The sequence below is a fragment of the Mytilus trossulus genome, chromosome 8 (genome assembly GCF_036588685.1).
Source record: "Mytilus trossulus isolate FHL-02 chromosome 8, PNRI_Mtr1.1.1.hap1, whole genome shotgun sequence".
In the NCBI taxonomy this organism is placed as follows: domain Eukaryota; kingdom Metazoa; phylum Mollusca; class Bivalvia; order Mytilida; family Mytilidae; genus Mytilus; species Mytilus trossulus.
This window is the reverse complement of record NC_086380.1, coordinates 34,668,968-34,684,283: the sequence shown is the minus strand read 5'-3', so window position 1 is coordinate 34,684,283 and position 15,316 is coordinate 34,668,968. Positions and strand designations below refer to the sequence as shown.

Here is a 15,316-nt window from a genome sequence, read left to right as displayed (position 1 = left end):
GTTTAAAAATTTCATCGTTATTTATCAAATACAAAACAGTCAAATGATGATAAGGATAATTATAGATGTAAGTGTTCCTTAAGTTTACAGTACATGCACGTATCTTATGCAACTCTTTTTATTGGCAACAATTGCAAGGCATTAACAGAAACTTTATTTCCAATGTAAACAAGATTGTGTCCACAGTACACGTATGCCCCACTCTCACTATCATTCCATATTGGCAGTGGACCATGAAATTGGGGTCAAAACTCTGAATTGGCATTACAATTAGAAAGATCATATCATAGGGAACATGGGTACTGAGTGTCAAGTTGATTGGACTTTAAGTTCATCAAAAACTACCTTGACAAAAAACTAACCTGAAGCGGAACAAATGGACGGACGAACAAACGAACAAACAGACCAAAAATCATAATTCCCATAATAGTTATCAAAATTACCAGGATTTGATTTTATACGCCAGACGCGCGTTTCGTCTACATAGGACTCATCAGAGACGCTCATATCAAAATAGTTAAAAAGCCAAACAAATACAAAGTTGAAGAGCATTTAGGACCTAAAATTCAACATGAAAAAATACAGTCATTACTGTATAGGCTTTTCATAACAACGTTATAACAATTCAAATAAAACCAATCAAGAAAACTTGTTATAACGTGATGTATGTAGACGAATTGTGAGTCAGACTACGCTTAATTATTAGCTTGGTATCAATGATAGTTATTTGCATCTATTATTAGTACAACGTCACTGGACATCTGTTTCGCTTTTTTTTTTTTTTTTATTTTTAACTCATCACGTTCCAGATGGATCTATTTTCGAATCAATCAAAGAACGTAGATACAGTACGATTCAAACATCATGACACGGTAAAGAGAAAAAGTACATTTTTTTTAAAAATCAACCAAGGTTTATTACACCTAAACAGAAATTCGCAAATTTTGACTTATGGAAGCTGCAAGCTGTCCGAAATAAATTGTTAACCATATTTTTTGATTCTACCAAAAAAAAAGTAAAATCACAAAAATACTTAAAGTCATATGAAACGAGTGCGTGGTGAAAAATAATGTTTGTCGAATTCTTGAACCAATGCATGTATACATCATAAACTTAGTCCTCTGTGCACGATTTTATCATTATTTTCGCAAATATATCATATAATCGTCAATTTTTTTCTTCTCTTTGTTTGTTATGATTTAACAAATATGGCTGCTCATTAAATGCCGTGTTTTGAAGCCGAGTTTAACCGATTGTCACCTTATAGTAAACAAATCACAAAAAGCATGGGTTTTGAGCACGTGTTTAACATGTATAATCAGATATTTGCTTATTTCAATGACAGATCCATGCGTTATGTGGTCACCGGATTTTAACGAGGAGGGTTACGCTCGGGTCACTATGCATACGGAAAATATAGTAATGAACTTATTGCAAATAAGCGCTTAGAAAGGACATTCAAGTGTATGTCAATCTGTTATGCGTTTGTTTCAATCAAAATTTGTTCAATTTAATCCAGTCATAGAATGCAACTTTTAAGGAAGAGTCAATGACACAAAAAGACAATCTTTCTTCAATTAACTGAGAAAGTTCAATATGTTATGTCTATTAGTTTTAAAAACCTCTTTACATGATAAGCTGGGTTGTTACTACTTTAGAAAACACTTAAATTCTTTTGATTTCTTCATATCTTTAATTTGGAAATCGTGTTGGAATCATGATACTGTACAGAAAATAGTCATTCATTGTTTAAACATAAAAATTATTATCAAACCATAGACTTCATGTTTTTGAAAATCTTAAAATGTCTTAGAAGAGGGGCGAAAGATACCAGAGGGACAGTCAAACTCATTGATTGGAAATAAACTGACATTTTCATGGCTAAAAACAAAGACAAACAGAAAAATAATAGTATACAAGGCACAACATAGAAAACTAAAGAATTAGCAACACAAACCCCACAAAAAACTGGTGGTGATCTCATGTGCTAGAATAAAGTTACCTTGTGGTATGCAGTTTTTGTGACTCTGTTATCTACCGTTTCCTCTGAGGGGTCTGATCGGATTGATACCTACAATATAGTGTGTATACTAGTTGATATTTGTTTGAATCATTTGTGTTACCATATATGTAAATCATTAATAAGGTTAATGTATTAGAATATATATATTAATGTACATAATATTTCTGTTTTCAAAGAATGTAAATGTAATGACATAGGAAAAGTATTAAATTTCTTTCTAGTTGAATTTTGATCTTGCAAGTGTTTCTTTCAATTGCCATAAGGAACAACAAGGATACCTCGTGTGGTGCAACACTATAAGCTTTCAGGATAACCTGATTTCAACTTCAGCTTTTGTTTGAATTTGTCTTACAAAGTCTTAGCACTGTATATTAATCGTGTGACTGTTATTTGTCCTGTCTTTGTTTCTGTTTTAAGACATGTGCTTGTGTGTTATATTTTTACAAAAAAATAATATTATCACTATTGACGAGATGCACGTGAAGCTTTTAACACTCAATATTAATCGATCAATCAATCAATTAATTAGCATTTAATCAATCCTTCCATCTATCAATCAATCAATCAATCAATGACACACTGAATAAATAATTAAATAAATATAAACTAATAAATAAATAAAAAATATAAAGTTTTTAGAAGACTTACCCTCGACATTGACCACATAGACCGTTCGGTTATGGACAAGTCAGACTTTTTTATTCTCCATATACTTTCACTTTCTTTGGTTTTTATTTTCCTATAACATCATATGATTAAAAATAAATCAATACTACGGCTTTTCTACATCAGGCATAGGTTACTTTAGCTGTATTTGGCAAAACTTTTAGGAATTTTGGTCCTCAATGCTCTTCAACTTCGTACTTTATTTGGCATTTTTAACCTTTTGGGATTCGAGCGTCACTGATGAGTCTTTTGTAGTCTGGCGTATAGACTAAATTTAGTCCTGGTATCTATGATGAGTTTATTAATAGGTATGTTAACACAACACAGTTTTTTTTATGATAGATGGAAATTTACAAGAAATGATGTACCAATCGTTGTTAAATAAATTAATAATAAATATTTTAATTATTATTGTTATTATTATTATGATAAAGTAAAATACACGCTGAAATCGACAACATTTTAAAGTTCTAAATCTATGATGTCATATTTTGAAAAATCTAAAATTTTAGCTGTATGATTCCAATTCAAAATGTAAATATATACAAATGGCGAGTTTCAGTTGAAAATCTAGAAACTCAATGTTGATTGCTCCTGTGGTATTGTTTGGCTTTTTAAAAAAAAAAAACTTTATCAAATCCTAAAGTCATACTCCTACAGTTAACAGATTGTGTACATATAAAATGAATAGCGAAATTAGGAAATGAGATATAAAATACAAGGCATAATGTACATGTGATCCAAATGTACGAGGAAGAATAAAACTGCTACACAATTTAAGTACAATTGAAAACAAGAAAATAATAAAACAAAAACCTAAAAAGGAAGGAATTATAGTTATAAGTATGTAAGCAGTATTATTTAAGTTCTTCCATTTACGGATCAAGGACGATGCTATTTATTTGATGAACCGTACGCAATGTCACATGCCATAAATGATTCATTCGTTTTTGACGCACAAACATTTTGTAAAGTTAATTTAAGTGAACAGTGTATTATTGAAATATAATATGTATAGTAATGAATTGTCTGACGTCATAAAAATAAGAATGTGATAGACACTAAGGTATAAATGGTGTACATGCCTTTACACCTATCAATTTCAACTAATTTTTATCACGAAACATGACATGACACTTCATATTTCATTCCTGCAAATCAGTGCTCTATCCTCTTTGTTTCATAAATCGTAAAAAGAAGCATATGACGCACATTCATTGGCATTTGTATTAGATTCTAAGTTCACGGAAAAAGAGCATTCGATTTCCTGTATGCTATATATTAGAACACTAAAGGTATTGTGAAAAGTAAATCGAACAGTCATACGTATTTTCCATAGTAAAAGCCATTTTTTATGGTAGATCTTCAGGTAACATCTGTTTTATTTCAAAACTGAAAGTATCAATCTGTGTAGTTTATTGTATTCTTACCTAGCTACAACTTTCTGTATGATTATACTCAAACAAATAATCAACAACACAACAGCAATAAAACAACCTGTGATGATTTGAATGATTGACTGTTGGGATAATCCTGAAAAAATAAGGCGTTATAATCTCTAACCTTTTTACCCGAAAAAAGATATCATACACAAATAAAAAAATTGAAGGAAACAAAATCAGAACTGTTCACTAACTTCTTCCACTAAATGTGAGAGAACATACATAGGTATAAGAAATCAGAAATAAGCACATATCATTTGTTTTATATATATTGTACGTATTAATAGCAATTAGTGGTTCTGTAGAAGCATACGAATTATATTCTGTGTATTATCATTATCAAAACGACAATTACTTATAATGTCATTGTATATCTTTAGAATATCGATACAAATAGATTTTTTCATACATACATTGGTAAAATCCCAAAATATATTTTATAATATGCTGTATCATGCATATTGTTTTCTGGATTATTATATCGCAAAAATCCAATAAGCTCTATTTGCTAACGAAAATTAATTATTATTATGCAGAAAACTATACAACATTCAATCCAAGTACATTGTATTAAGTTAAGTGAAAGCATATTAACACCTGTTTCGAACAATTGTCACGTAACATTAAATATAAGTTATTCGTTCCTTAGAAAAACAAAATCATTATTTTTGTTACTGAGATACAAATTATTAATATAATTGGTCAACATTTCTGTCTGATTACAAAGATTGCAATATAAACTATCTATATTAAAAATAAAGGGTGGTGAATGAGGAACCGGAACTATCAGTCAAAAAGGATAGACAAGGCTTGTGTCAAAAGGAAAAGGTCGAAGAAACAATCATCAATCAACAATACCTGAATTATAACGACAAAATTGAACAAAATAGGGATGAAAAAACTCTGGAAAGATCTCACAACCAGTTGAATGCTGCAATTATATGAAAATAATTGAATTTGAATTCTTGTTTTTTTTTTACATAGTTTTAAGTACCTTTAGCACAGTATTCACCATAAAAACCACAGGGTGGGTGGTCCTTTGGAGGTACCGAATTTATCCATTTTATTGGATCTTCGTCATTTTCCGTAAATTGTCCATCAACGCTGAAGTAATATCCAACTACCTTGTGAAAAGACAAATTTTTAATTAGTATAAATTGTACGAAAATATTAACAATATAGAAAAGAAATAAATGTTAATGTGTTTAATTGGACGGAAATATTTACAATACATAAAAGGGATGGAAAAAATTCTAACACATATTGTACACGTCACTGCACCAACCAACAGCGCCATACACATAACTTAAACTGATTATCATGTTAAATATGTGACTTGAACACTGTTTATCTTTTATAGTTTGGTTAAATATTTCATAGTAATAATCTGCAAGAAAATAAAGTAAAACAACACAAATACCGTACAAGTATGACTTTTGCAAAATGTACTTTTTTGACATATAGATTTTACATGTACCTTATGTTGAAATCATTTTACATGGATAACCAACTACACCCGTATGCACTGGATCTTCATATACAACTTGTGGATATTTTTTGGATTTTCTCTATAAGGTTCTGAACACCACTGACCAGACATAAATGTTGGATATTCGCAATGAATGCATCAAATACACTTCGGTATAATGTATTTTTATCTAGTACGTAATTTCCTAATCTTATATCTACGATGTGCATAACAAGCTAGGTAAGAACATGTGAAGCTGACATAAATACTGTTTACGCTAAACAAAAGTTAATAATTTAATGTAAAACAAATGTCATCTGAAACATTTATCATTCTTTCAAGTCTCTTTTTTTACCTGAAGGGAATTATCTACTTACAGTACGTTCATTATATACCTTAATGATTCATGTTATTAAGAATAAAAGAGCTTGTATGTGAACCTACTGTTAAGGTAAAGTTGTCATCGTCACCAATTTGCTCAAACTTGTAACCTTGTTGTCTGTCGCCATTGCTATTCAGTGTTATATTTCCAGTTACAGCTGTAAAATTCAAAATTCAATAATGTTTGATGTAAATCGATAGTCCCATGATGACTGATGAACCCATATTTTGACTGTTTTATTAATTGTGTCTGTTTAGTTAACACATCCATGTAAATATAGCGCAATTAGATGAGACTTTTATCAAAGTGAGAGGGTTAGCGCTATAAAACTAGGTTTAATCCACCATTTTCTACATTTAAAAATGCCTGTACCAAGTCAGGAATATGACAGTTCTTGCCCATTCGTTTCTGATGCGTTTTGTTATTTCAATTTGCCATGTGATTATGGACTTTCCGAATTGATTTTCGTCTAAGTTCAGTATTTGTGTGATTTTATTTTTTCCAATACCTTACCAGAGTGCATTAATCTGCACGAATATCGCATATCTAAATAAGTAAAACTGAAATGCAATTAGACGCAATATATTTATTGTCTTATTCAATCAAGTGTTAAATATGTTTTGACTATTTTCCGTGTCGTAAAATTTTAGTTTTAGTGTTGTTCAACAATTGAAAAACCTTGATTTACCTTCGTTTCTAATGCAAAATTATTTGATATTTTTTCCGACTTTTTCATCATCAAAATGTTTCTTTTATTAGATTTCACCAATGCATTGTCAAATTTGACCAATGCAATGTTAGATTTCACAAAATAATATGCCGGGCTCCTTTCTATATTATCTAGCACACAATTTTATTGCCAACAGCCTACATTTCTTAGTGATTTTAGTGATGTAGTACACCAGTCATAATCCCGAGATGGCTATATGGTTGACCAATCAGAGTTTTGACAATGCACTTTTGTAAATATAACCCTGTAGTCGTTTACCTATCTAGTCTTATGTTATTAACTTTTTATTGTAACATCAAAAGTCAGAAATCGCTTATCAGGGCATATAAGTTCAACCTTGGTTTACAGTTGTCAATTGGTGGTTTCCGTGTATTGTTATTCTTTTTTTTTCCTGACTGTATGGACTATGCAATTGTCTGTTTAAGTTAAACCCAGTTTATAGTAGCGTACAATTTTATAAATGATACGCCATTGTTTCCTTTCTAACCTGACTGTTCTTCATGCCGTTGTCTATCCGTATGTTTTTAGTGTTTGATGATTCCCTTTGTGATTTGAAGTATTTAACACTTACTTTGGTACTGGTTTCCCCAAAGACGACGAGCTATTGTTTCTCCATCATGTATATCCGTGTTATTACTAAGTGTTAGGTTCAAAGAGAGAGCAAATCCATACATTGCTTCGTATAAATTCGCAGCAGGATAGGGCACCTGTTAATATGAGTTTAAAATTGTAGTATGGAATATTTAAAAGATCTTTTTACTAGTGGAACTTATGAGCTTGTATCGCTCACCTACATCGTCATCAGTGGCCTTTTTTAAGTAGTAGTAATAGTCATCAGTAAATGGGATAATATTCAGACCGAAATGACAATTTCAGTCATGTTGACGCATTTATCATATGTTAAAAATTGTATCCTGCTGACCAGAGTTTTTAGAGTTATCATTTTTCTTTTATAGATTTAACGATAATAGGGAAAAACGCAAAAGATGTAAACAATTATCATTAAATACCAATAAATCCATCATGGGTCGACAAAAGATTTCGATAATTCTAATTTCTTGTAGGCCTGATCCTGCTTATCTCTTTTGCTATTAAGAGTTTCTATATACATTGTATCTTGAATAGTTTAAAAAATAATGGTAAAAATGCATAATTTGGGCAAAATCGTCATTTGAGGACAACTCTTATTTGCGATGTCGAAAGCATATTTCGATTCTTTTATATCTTGCATGACTTTCACTTCAATTTACTACTAGTATTTAAAGTTTCTGTCTATTTATCATTATCATGGAGATATACGGCAAAAATGAAAAAAAAACCAAAACTCGTCAAATATACTCTAATGAAGTGTTAACTGACGCTTCCGATAATATTTGCTTATTTGTAGATCTTGTTATTCTGAGCACTGTTGCTACAATGTAGTAACAGGGTATGTCTATCTATAATAACTTTAGGGACAAATGGTTAAAATGGGGGGAAATGGTATATTTGTCGGTTAGGGGCAATAACTCCTATTAAAAGCCGTCTAACCATTAATCAGATATATATCATCATTCTGAACATTTATCCACTTGTCATATTTCTCTTTCTAAAGATAAAAGAAAAATATGCATTTGAATAGAGAGTTGTCTCATTGGCACTCATACCACATCTTCTTATATCTATTTAACCCCATCTTTTAGTTTAACCTATATATCAGCCATGATTATCGGATACAATTTTTAAGCTAAATACCCATTGATGATTGTGACAAACTTTGTTTAATTTGGCCAGTAGTTTCAGAGAACCTTTGTAAAGTTAACTGATGATGGACGACGATGCCAATGAATAACGATGATAGACCAAGGACGGCAAGTGATGGCAAAGCTAAAACTGGACCGTCAGGTCAGGTGAACTAACATCATAAAAAAATATATATCTAATATTCATTCGAAGTTTTTCACACTTTATTAAATGTTTATCACACACTTCTGTTATTGAAAAAAAACAGCTGTATGGTAATTAATCTCTTTTTGCATGCCTTTCAAATAACCAGCAATAAGTCTTGCTAAATGTACATGTACATAAATTAAAAACAATGACATTCTATAAGTTTCGTGCAGCTAAACGATTTTTTGAATTACATTTGATAGGAACGTGCAACCAACGATCAAAACCGAAAACACACGAAGAGTTATATAAGTCGGCTTAAAGGGACATCAAAGAAGCAAAACTCATGTACGGCAACATTGTTTGTAAAATGAAACCTTAATTCTCCGTTTTACAAATTTTATATGCAACTTTTATCAGAAATAATAAAAATAGAAGAGTTTTGTTTCGATGTGTCGTCTTATCCTTTGTTTTCTGGATGTTGAGTCATACGAGAGATAGTTACCACATATGCATATGCAATTGAGGTTTATGTTATTCTAAAAATAAGAAACATGAATGGTAATATCAATAGTTTAGTAATGTGTTGAAAGACTATTCGAAACGTAAAACTACTGTTGTAGAAGTTCCGTACCATATAGATATGTGACAATACGTGATTGACATGACCATATGTGTATATTCATAAGGTACGACCATACGGGTATTGTCGGACCGCATAAGTATATAATCGTTCCATTATTAACGGACCAATTGAATATTTAGACCATAATGGTTTTTCCGTCGCAAAAACACACAGCTTGTTCTTCGAATCGAAATCGGCAAACATTATTAAGTGAAATCCTTGATATTGAAATAATGGCTGTTTTTTATGCATCTGTAATCCTGTCTTCACTAAAGTCCATTTAAAGCGTCTGTATGATGGGTACCTTCCCATACGTTAGTTAAACCTCATGCGTTTTTTGTTCATTTCTTTAATTCTTTTTATTTCAACTTATTTTCTTAAAATGTTGTGATGTTGTTCCTAAATCATTTATACGATCTCACAATTAAAGTGAGAAATATAAATTACCCTTTTAATCTTATTACCACATAAGAATAGATAGATACCAAGTTTTATCTATTGTTATTGTAAGATGTATTATCTATTGTTATTTTAAGATGTATTATCTATTGTTTTTGTAAGATGTATTATCTATTGTTATTTTAAGATGTATTATCTATTGTTATTGTAAGATCGTATTTATAATACTAGTTAAAACTCTTTAAATAACTAAAAAAAAATTGAAATATTGATATAAAATGGATTTATACACTTAAAGTATGATATAAAAAAGAAAGAGGTTCAATATCCTGAAAGGATCATACTTATGCAAGTTTCATTAAAGTAACTTTTCAACATTCATGAAATTCCCTACTCGGACAATACACGCGTGTTGGACCATATGAGTATATACCTATATATACATGGCCATACGCGTGTGGTCCAAATACATACATGGTCTGGAACATATGTTCTACATAAAAAATATCCTGAGTAGAATAAATATGAACTTACTTCTTCGTCCTCTGCATATGTATAATTGAATATATCGTGTGATCTCTGTTTGACCTTTTCTATAAACTGTGTGTATTCATACGTCATCGGAGTGTAGTAAGACACAAAAATAACACTTTTGTAAGCCTCTTTAACAATAGAATCGTCACTGTTATTCTGAAATAATTTAATTTTGGATTATCGCGTCTTCTGATTGGTTGACGTTGTTTTGTTATCAGCCAATAGACATTATTTAGTCATGTGAACGTGACGTCATCAACGTTTTTTTCATGGTTTTCTACAGTTTAAAATGGAATTTAGAATTAAACTATGACTGTAATATTTTTCTGTCTATTCGAAATAACATAAAAAATGTGGTGCACACTGTTAAGTAACCCGCTGCGCGCGTTATTCGGTGTGCACCATTTTTTTTTTAATGTTATTTCTTCATAGAGAGAAAATATTACAGCCATTCCTGAAGACAAAAGTATACTTCGTAGCTTATTTTGATAGTGGTGTGGTTATACGAATGCTACTCGTAGGTGATAAGATCGAAACTTGTTCGCTTGCTGTATCTTGAGTATTTTATTTAAGTTTGTATTGTCAATGTTTTCTATTTTATCTGTTGTACATTGCTTTTTTTCTATTTGGTACGGACAATACCTAACGGCTGTTTATTATTGTGTTTATTTTTCATTAATAGACGAATGAATTCTAATGTTATCTAAATGGCTTAAAATACGCGAACAAAAAAAATCGTCATCAAATAATACATTTATGCAATCACACTTTTTTCATATATAAATGTCAACGATTTTTGTTAGGTATTCAAGAACACATGGTTCAAACCAGACGCTAGTAAAACATCACAAATACGGTTTACGATTCAGGATCAAAACCTAGTATAACGGATTTATAAAAACATTCAAATAATTTAGTAAATTTCTAAATCTGGTGTGAAGTCTATACAATTCATTTATGAAACTGAATATTCATTCTAATGTAAAAATAACAAAAATCTTTCTGAAAAACGATAATACGACGGATGGTACATGTGGGGCAGGATATGCTTGTCCTTCTAAAGCACTTGATATTACCCCAAATTCTTGGCAGGATTTGGTTGCTGCTCAGTCTTTAGTTTTCTATGTGGTGTTTTCTGTTGTTTATGTAAGCCATGGCGATGTTTATTTTTGAATTTGAAAGTCCCTTTACAATCTTTCGCCACTCTTGCGGATAGTTCTTTTTTTGAACCAAATGCGCGGCTGGGGTACCTAATTTTTATTCTGGTTACTTTGATGGGTTTGTTCGTAAAAGTACAGAAATCTAGTTTTTACAATACATTTAAAAGGATGTTTGAATTTATGAAAAATAAAAAATATTAAAAAAAAAAATTAAAAAAATTGATAACAAGAGAATATTATGCTTACCATTTTCCAAGATATATCGCCAAATATGTTTCGTTGGGAGTAGTAGTAAATACATATGAATTGATAATCTCCATTCGTCATTCCCATTTGATTTGCCAAGAGCATTATTTCTCTCAGGGTTTCGCCTCTAACCGCCAATACAATAACTTTAAAATAAAACCATATACCATTAGAAGATTATACTCGTGTTAATTCGAAACAAAAGTTAGTAGTAAAGAAATATACGGTACATTTTTTTTCAAGCAACTTTTTGTAATAGGATAATAATGTTTAAAGAATTCGAAATGGTTCGTAAATAAATAGCAATTACTTTCTTTTATGTCAAACATATTTTTGAAAAATCTGGAGTATGTTTTATACTTAAATTAAAGCAAACGGACTCAGCTGTAATAGAAATATTCATATCATTAAAACACAAATACACATTAAAAATGTAAAAAATGTTAATATTTACACCGGTTTAAGCATATAGGTGTTTTAATACTGAGTACTTTAGTGACGATTAGAAATGGGATAGATTAATAAAACTAACTAACCGGCGTATATTTTTATGGAAGCCATTTAGGCAACACTAGTTAACTAGTGTTTGAATCTCATGTATCAACTTAGACGACAAATCGAGTTAACGCACAAATACTGAGGGACAGGACAAAATCCAACGGTAGCGAGACCGGGTGCGTTGAAAAGATTGGAAGAACGACTCAATTATTGATAGTTTAATGATTGCTTTACATCGCCATTCAACATTGCTGATTAAATGTTCCTTTGGGTTTAGTTCTTTTAATTCCATCTCTTCAAATATCAAACAACAAACAGGAAAATATAAAATTTCATGTTCATTAATTTTCATTGATTGCACTTAATAAAGGAACAATTATTAATGTCATTTCTATATTTTAGTTTGGATTTACCACAGTCTTAAACTTTGTATGACCTTTTGTGGCAACCGTCTGCAATTTTATTGCTCTAATGTTAACCTTAGATATTTGGTGGTTTTCTGCATTATTGCAAACAGTAAATAGCACACAAGAGAAGCTATTTTACTCTTATTCTACAAGATCTTCTCCCTTATGAATTTGGCGTGGAGTTTATTATTTTTGTTGACAATATTTTGTGTCATTATAAGAGGCTTATATTAGACGTCATTGACAACATATCAAATTACTGACGTACGTTTTTCTTTCTACTCGACATTTCTTTATAATTGACAGTAGTCTTTTATGTTTTTTTCAAGGAACAAAAATAAATCTATAAATCATATATAATATATAATAACGCTAAAAGAAAATAAGTAATAAACGAAACAAAAAAAAACAACAAATTTTGTATATTATCTTGAACGGTTTCCGTTGTATAGATAGAGTGCTCACCTGAAGTGTTTATAGGGGTTGCCTTGGTTCACATGGAGAATAAAAATTAAAGAGACATGCATTGTCGAGATGCGCATCTGGTGCAGAAAAATTGGTACCGTTAATGTTATTCAACACATGATTAATTTTCTTCGCCACGACACGAAGCACGCTAAAAGAAATCGGAGCAAATCAGTCAGTAATATCACAATTAAATTTCACATATATAAGGACAAAAGTAGTATATAGCTAATCAATAGAGCGATTAAACGAAAACAAAATACAAATTAAAACCGAAGGGAACAACACATCAGCTATCCAAGGATATAAACAGAACAACAATAAACGTCTTTAAACATTTAAACATAAATGAGTAAAGATGCCTTCAATGAAAAAAAGATACTAAGAAAAACAATTAATTTAAGAACACATTTTAAATATCATGTCGGTTATGAAAAACATATGAAATGACACTTGTGTTTATTTTCCAAACTTATCAAAGATAGAAAATAAGTATCGAATAAGTATGCTGAAACAAATAAAGCAATCGCTTAATCACTTAAGTTGTAACCAAATAGTTCCTTTCTGTTTTGTTGCACTTTGGTGTTATTTTTGTTTCGTTGTTTTCCTCTTATGGTTGATGTGTTTCCTTTGGTATCATTTGTAACCCGGTTTTGTTTTCTTTTGATCGAATTATGAATTTTGAACACTGGTATACTACTGTTGCCGTTATCTATGGGTTTTTTTGGCGTTTGATTTTGTATTAGTTATCTTTTACTGTTGTTCCATTGTTTTCCTGTTATAGTTCATGAATGTTCCTCGGTTTTGGTTTGTGACCCGGACTTTGTTTTTTGCTTTCTCGATTTATGACAGTATACAACTGTTGCCTTTATTTAAGAATGTACATAACACAACAGTGAGATTACTAAGTAAATATCATCTGAAGGTGTTAATAACGTTCTATTGTTAAGTAAATAGTTATCAAAGGTACCAGGATTATAATTAGAATTAAGTACGCCAGACGCGCGTTTCGTCTTCATAAGACTCATCAGTGACGTTCATATCAAATTATGTATAAAGCAAAGCAAGTACAAAGTTAAAGAGCATTGAGGATCCAAATTCCAAAAAGGTGTGCCAAATACGGCTATAGTAATCTATGCCTGGGATAAGAAAATCCTTAGTTTTTCGAAATAAAAGTTTTTAAAACAGGAAATTTATAAAAATGACCACATTATTGATATTCATGTCAACACCAAAGTGTTGACTACTGGGCTGGTGATTCCCTCGGGGACGAAACGTACAGCTTCTCAATGATCAAGACTAACGATTGTCAAACTGATATATATCCATTGAAAATTATTATATTAAGTGTGTGACGTAAGTATTGTTTTATATTTATGTCAAGTGGGTCAAAATCAATATTTTATCAAAGTTTTATGAAAATTGAACGAACCAAATAAATGTAAGTCAAGGTCTCTGTAACCATCATTAACAACTGTATTCTTTTAATGCATACATATTTAAGGAAAAGAGGTAGACCTTTACTTGCCAACGAGACATATGAATTCACAAGACACATATACATAAAAAATTGTCTACAATATAAACCTACTTCTTGATTCTGCAGCAACATTTTTCACTATTTCCAGTAATGACAGTTCACCCTCTGCGCCATATGTATGGACTGCTGCAACCGTCATATTTTTATTGGTTGCTGTTTCATCGATGGCGTCACGTGTCAACATCCAAATCTTATCTACGTGAAACTGACTTATGACGCTAAAGCGCGTCCATCCAAACGTATCCATTAATCCTGTCACAGCGAGACCAACCTTGTCAAATGTTCCGAGAAACCGAGTCAATGTCTATAAATAAATATATTACATAGTTGAACATTTTGAGAAATAAAATTCTGACTTAATATTGTAATACAAATGTGAAAAAAAGGATAATCTTTTTTTAAAAGCTGTTATAACAATTGGAAATTATTCTAAAATAAAACATGAATTTCCCTTATATAGAGCGCCCATTCCTTACCTTGCTTTGGGGAAATTTCTGTCCATTTTGGTTTTATAAGCTTTTCATATTTCAAGAAGTTTTGTATTTAAATTATTTAAGCCTCCAGAATGAAAGAAAAAAAAACTAATTGTCGAAATGCAAAGCTGGTGTAGTAAAATTGGTATCATTGATATTGAGTAAAAGAGTGTTTAAATTAAGTACTCATTATCCAAAACCAAGTTAAATAAAAATTAATTGGCATGAACTTATCAAAGTAAAAGAAAGGGATTGTATCTCCCTCCATGCATCCCCCTTTTCGTTTTGATGCGACGTCATCGACAATGTCTTGGCAACAGTCATTGTTAAATGATTTTAAAGGATAGAAATAATTGCATTCATTTCAAACGAGACATTGTCGGTTTTCC

The 15,316-nt window shown here is 30.8% G+C and overlaps 1 protein-coding gene across 1 annotated transcript in view; it reads right to left on the bottom strand.

The window, feature by feature from the left end:
• The window catches only part of LOC134680885 (atrial natriuretic peptide receptor 1-like), a 50,565-nt gene that overhangs the window by 15,783 nt on the left and 19,466 nt on the right, over positions 1-15,316 (bottom strand). The window contains exons 4-12 of the mRNA XM_063540164.1: positions 14,506-14,758; positions 11,545-11,690; positions 10,139-10,294; positions 7,283-7,418; positions 6,044-6,138; positions 5,126-5,255; positions 4,120-4,222; positions 2,672-2,762; positions 2,003-2,071 (exon numbers count right to left, since the gene is read on the bottom strand). Coding sequence (XP_063396234.1) covers positions 2,003-2,071; positions 2,672-2,762; positions 4,120-4,222; positions 5,126-5,255; positions 6,044-6,138; positions 7,283-7,418; positions 10,139-10,294; positions 11,545-11,690; positions 14,506-14,758 — 1,179 coding nt within the window. The remainder of the gene's footprint in view (positions 1-2,002; positions 2,072-2,671; positions 2,763-4,119; positions 4,223-5,125; positions 5,256-6,043; positions 6,139-7,282; positions 7,419-10,138; positions 10,295-11,544; positions 11,691-14,505; positions 14,759-15,316) is intronic.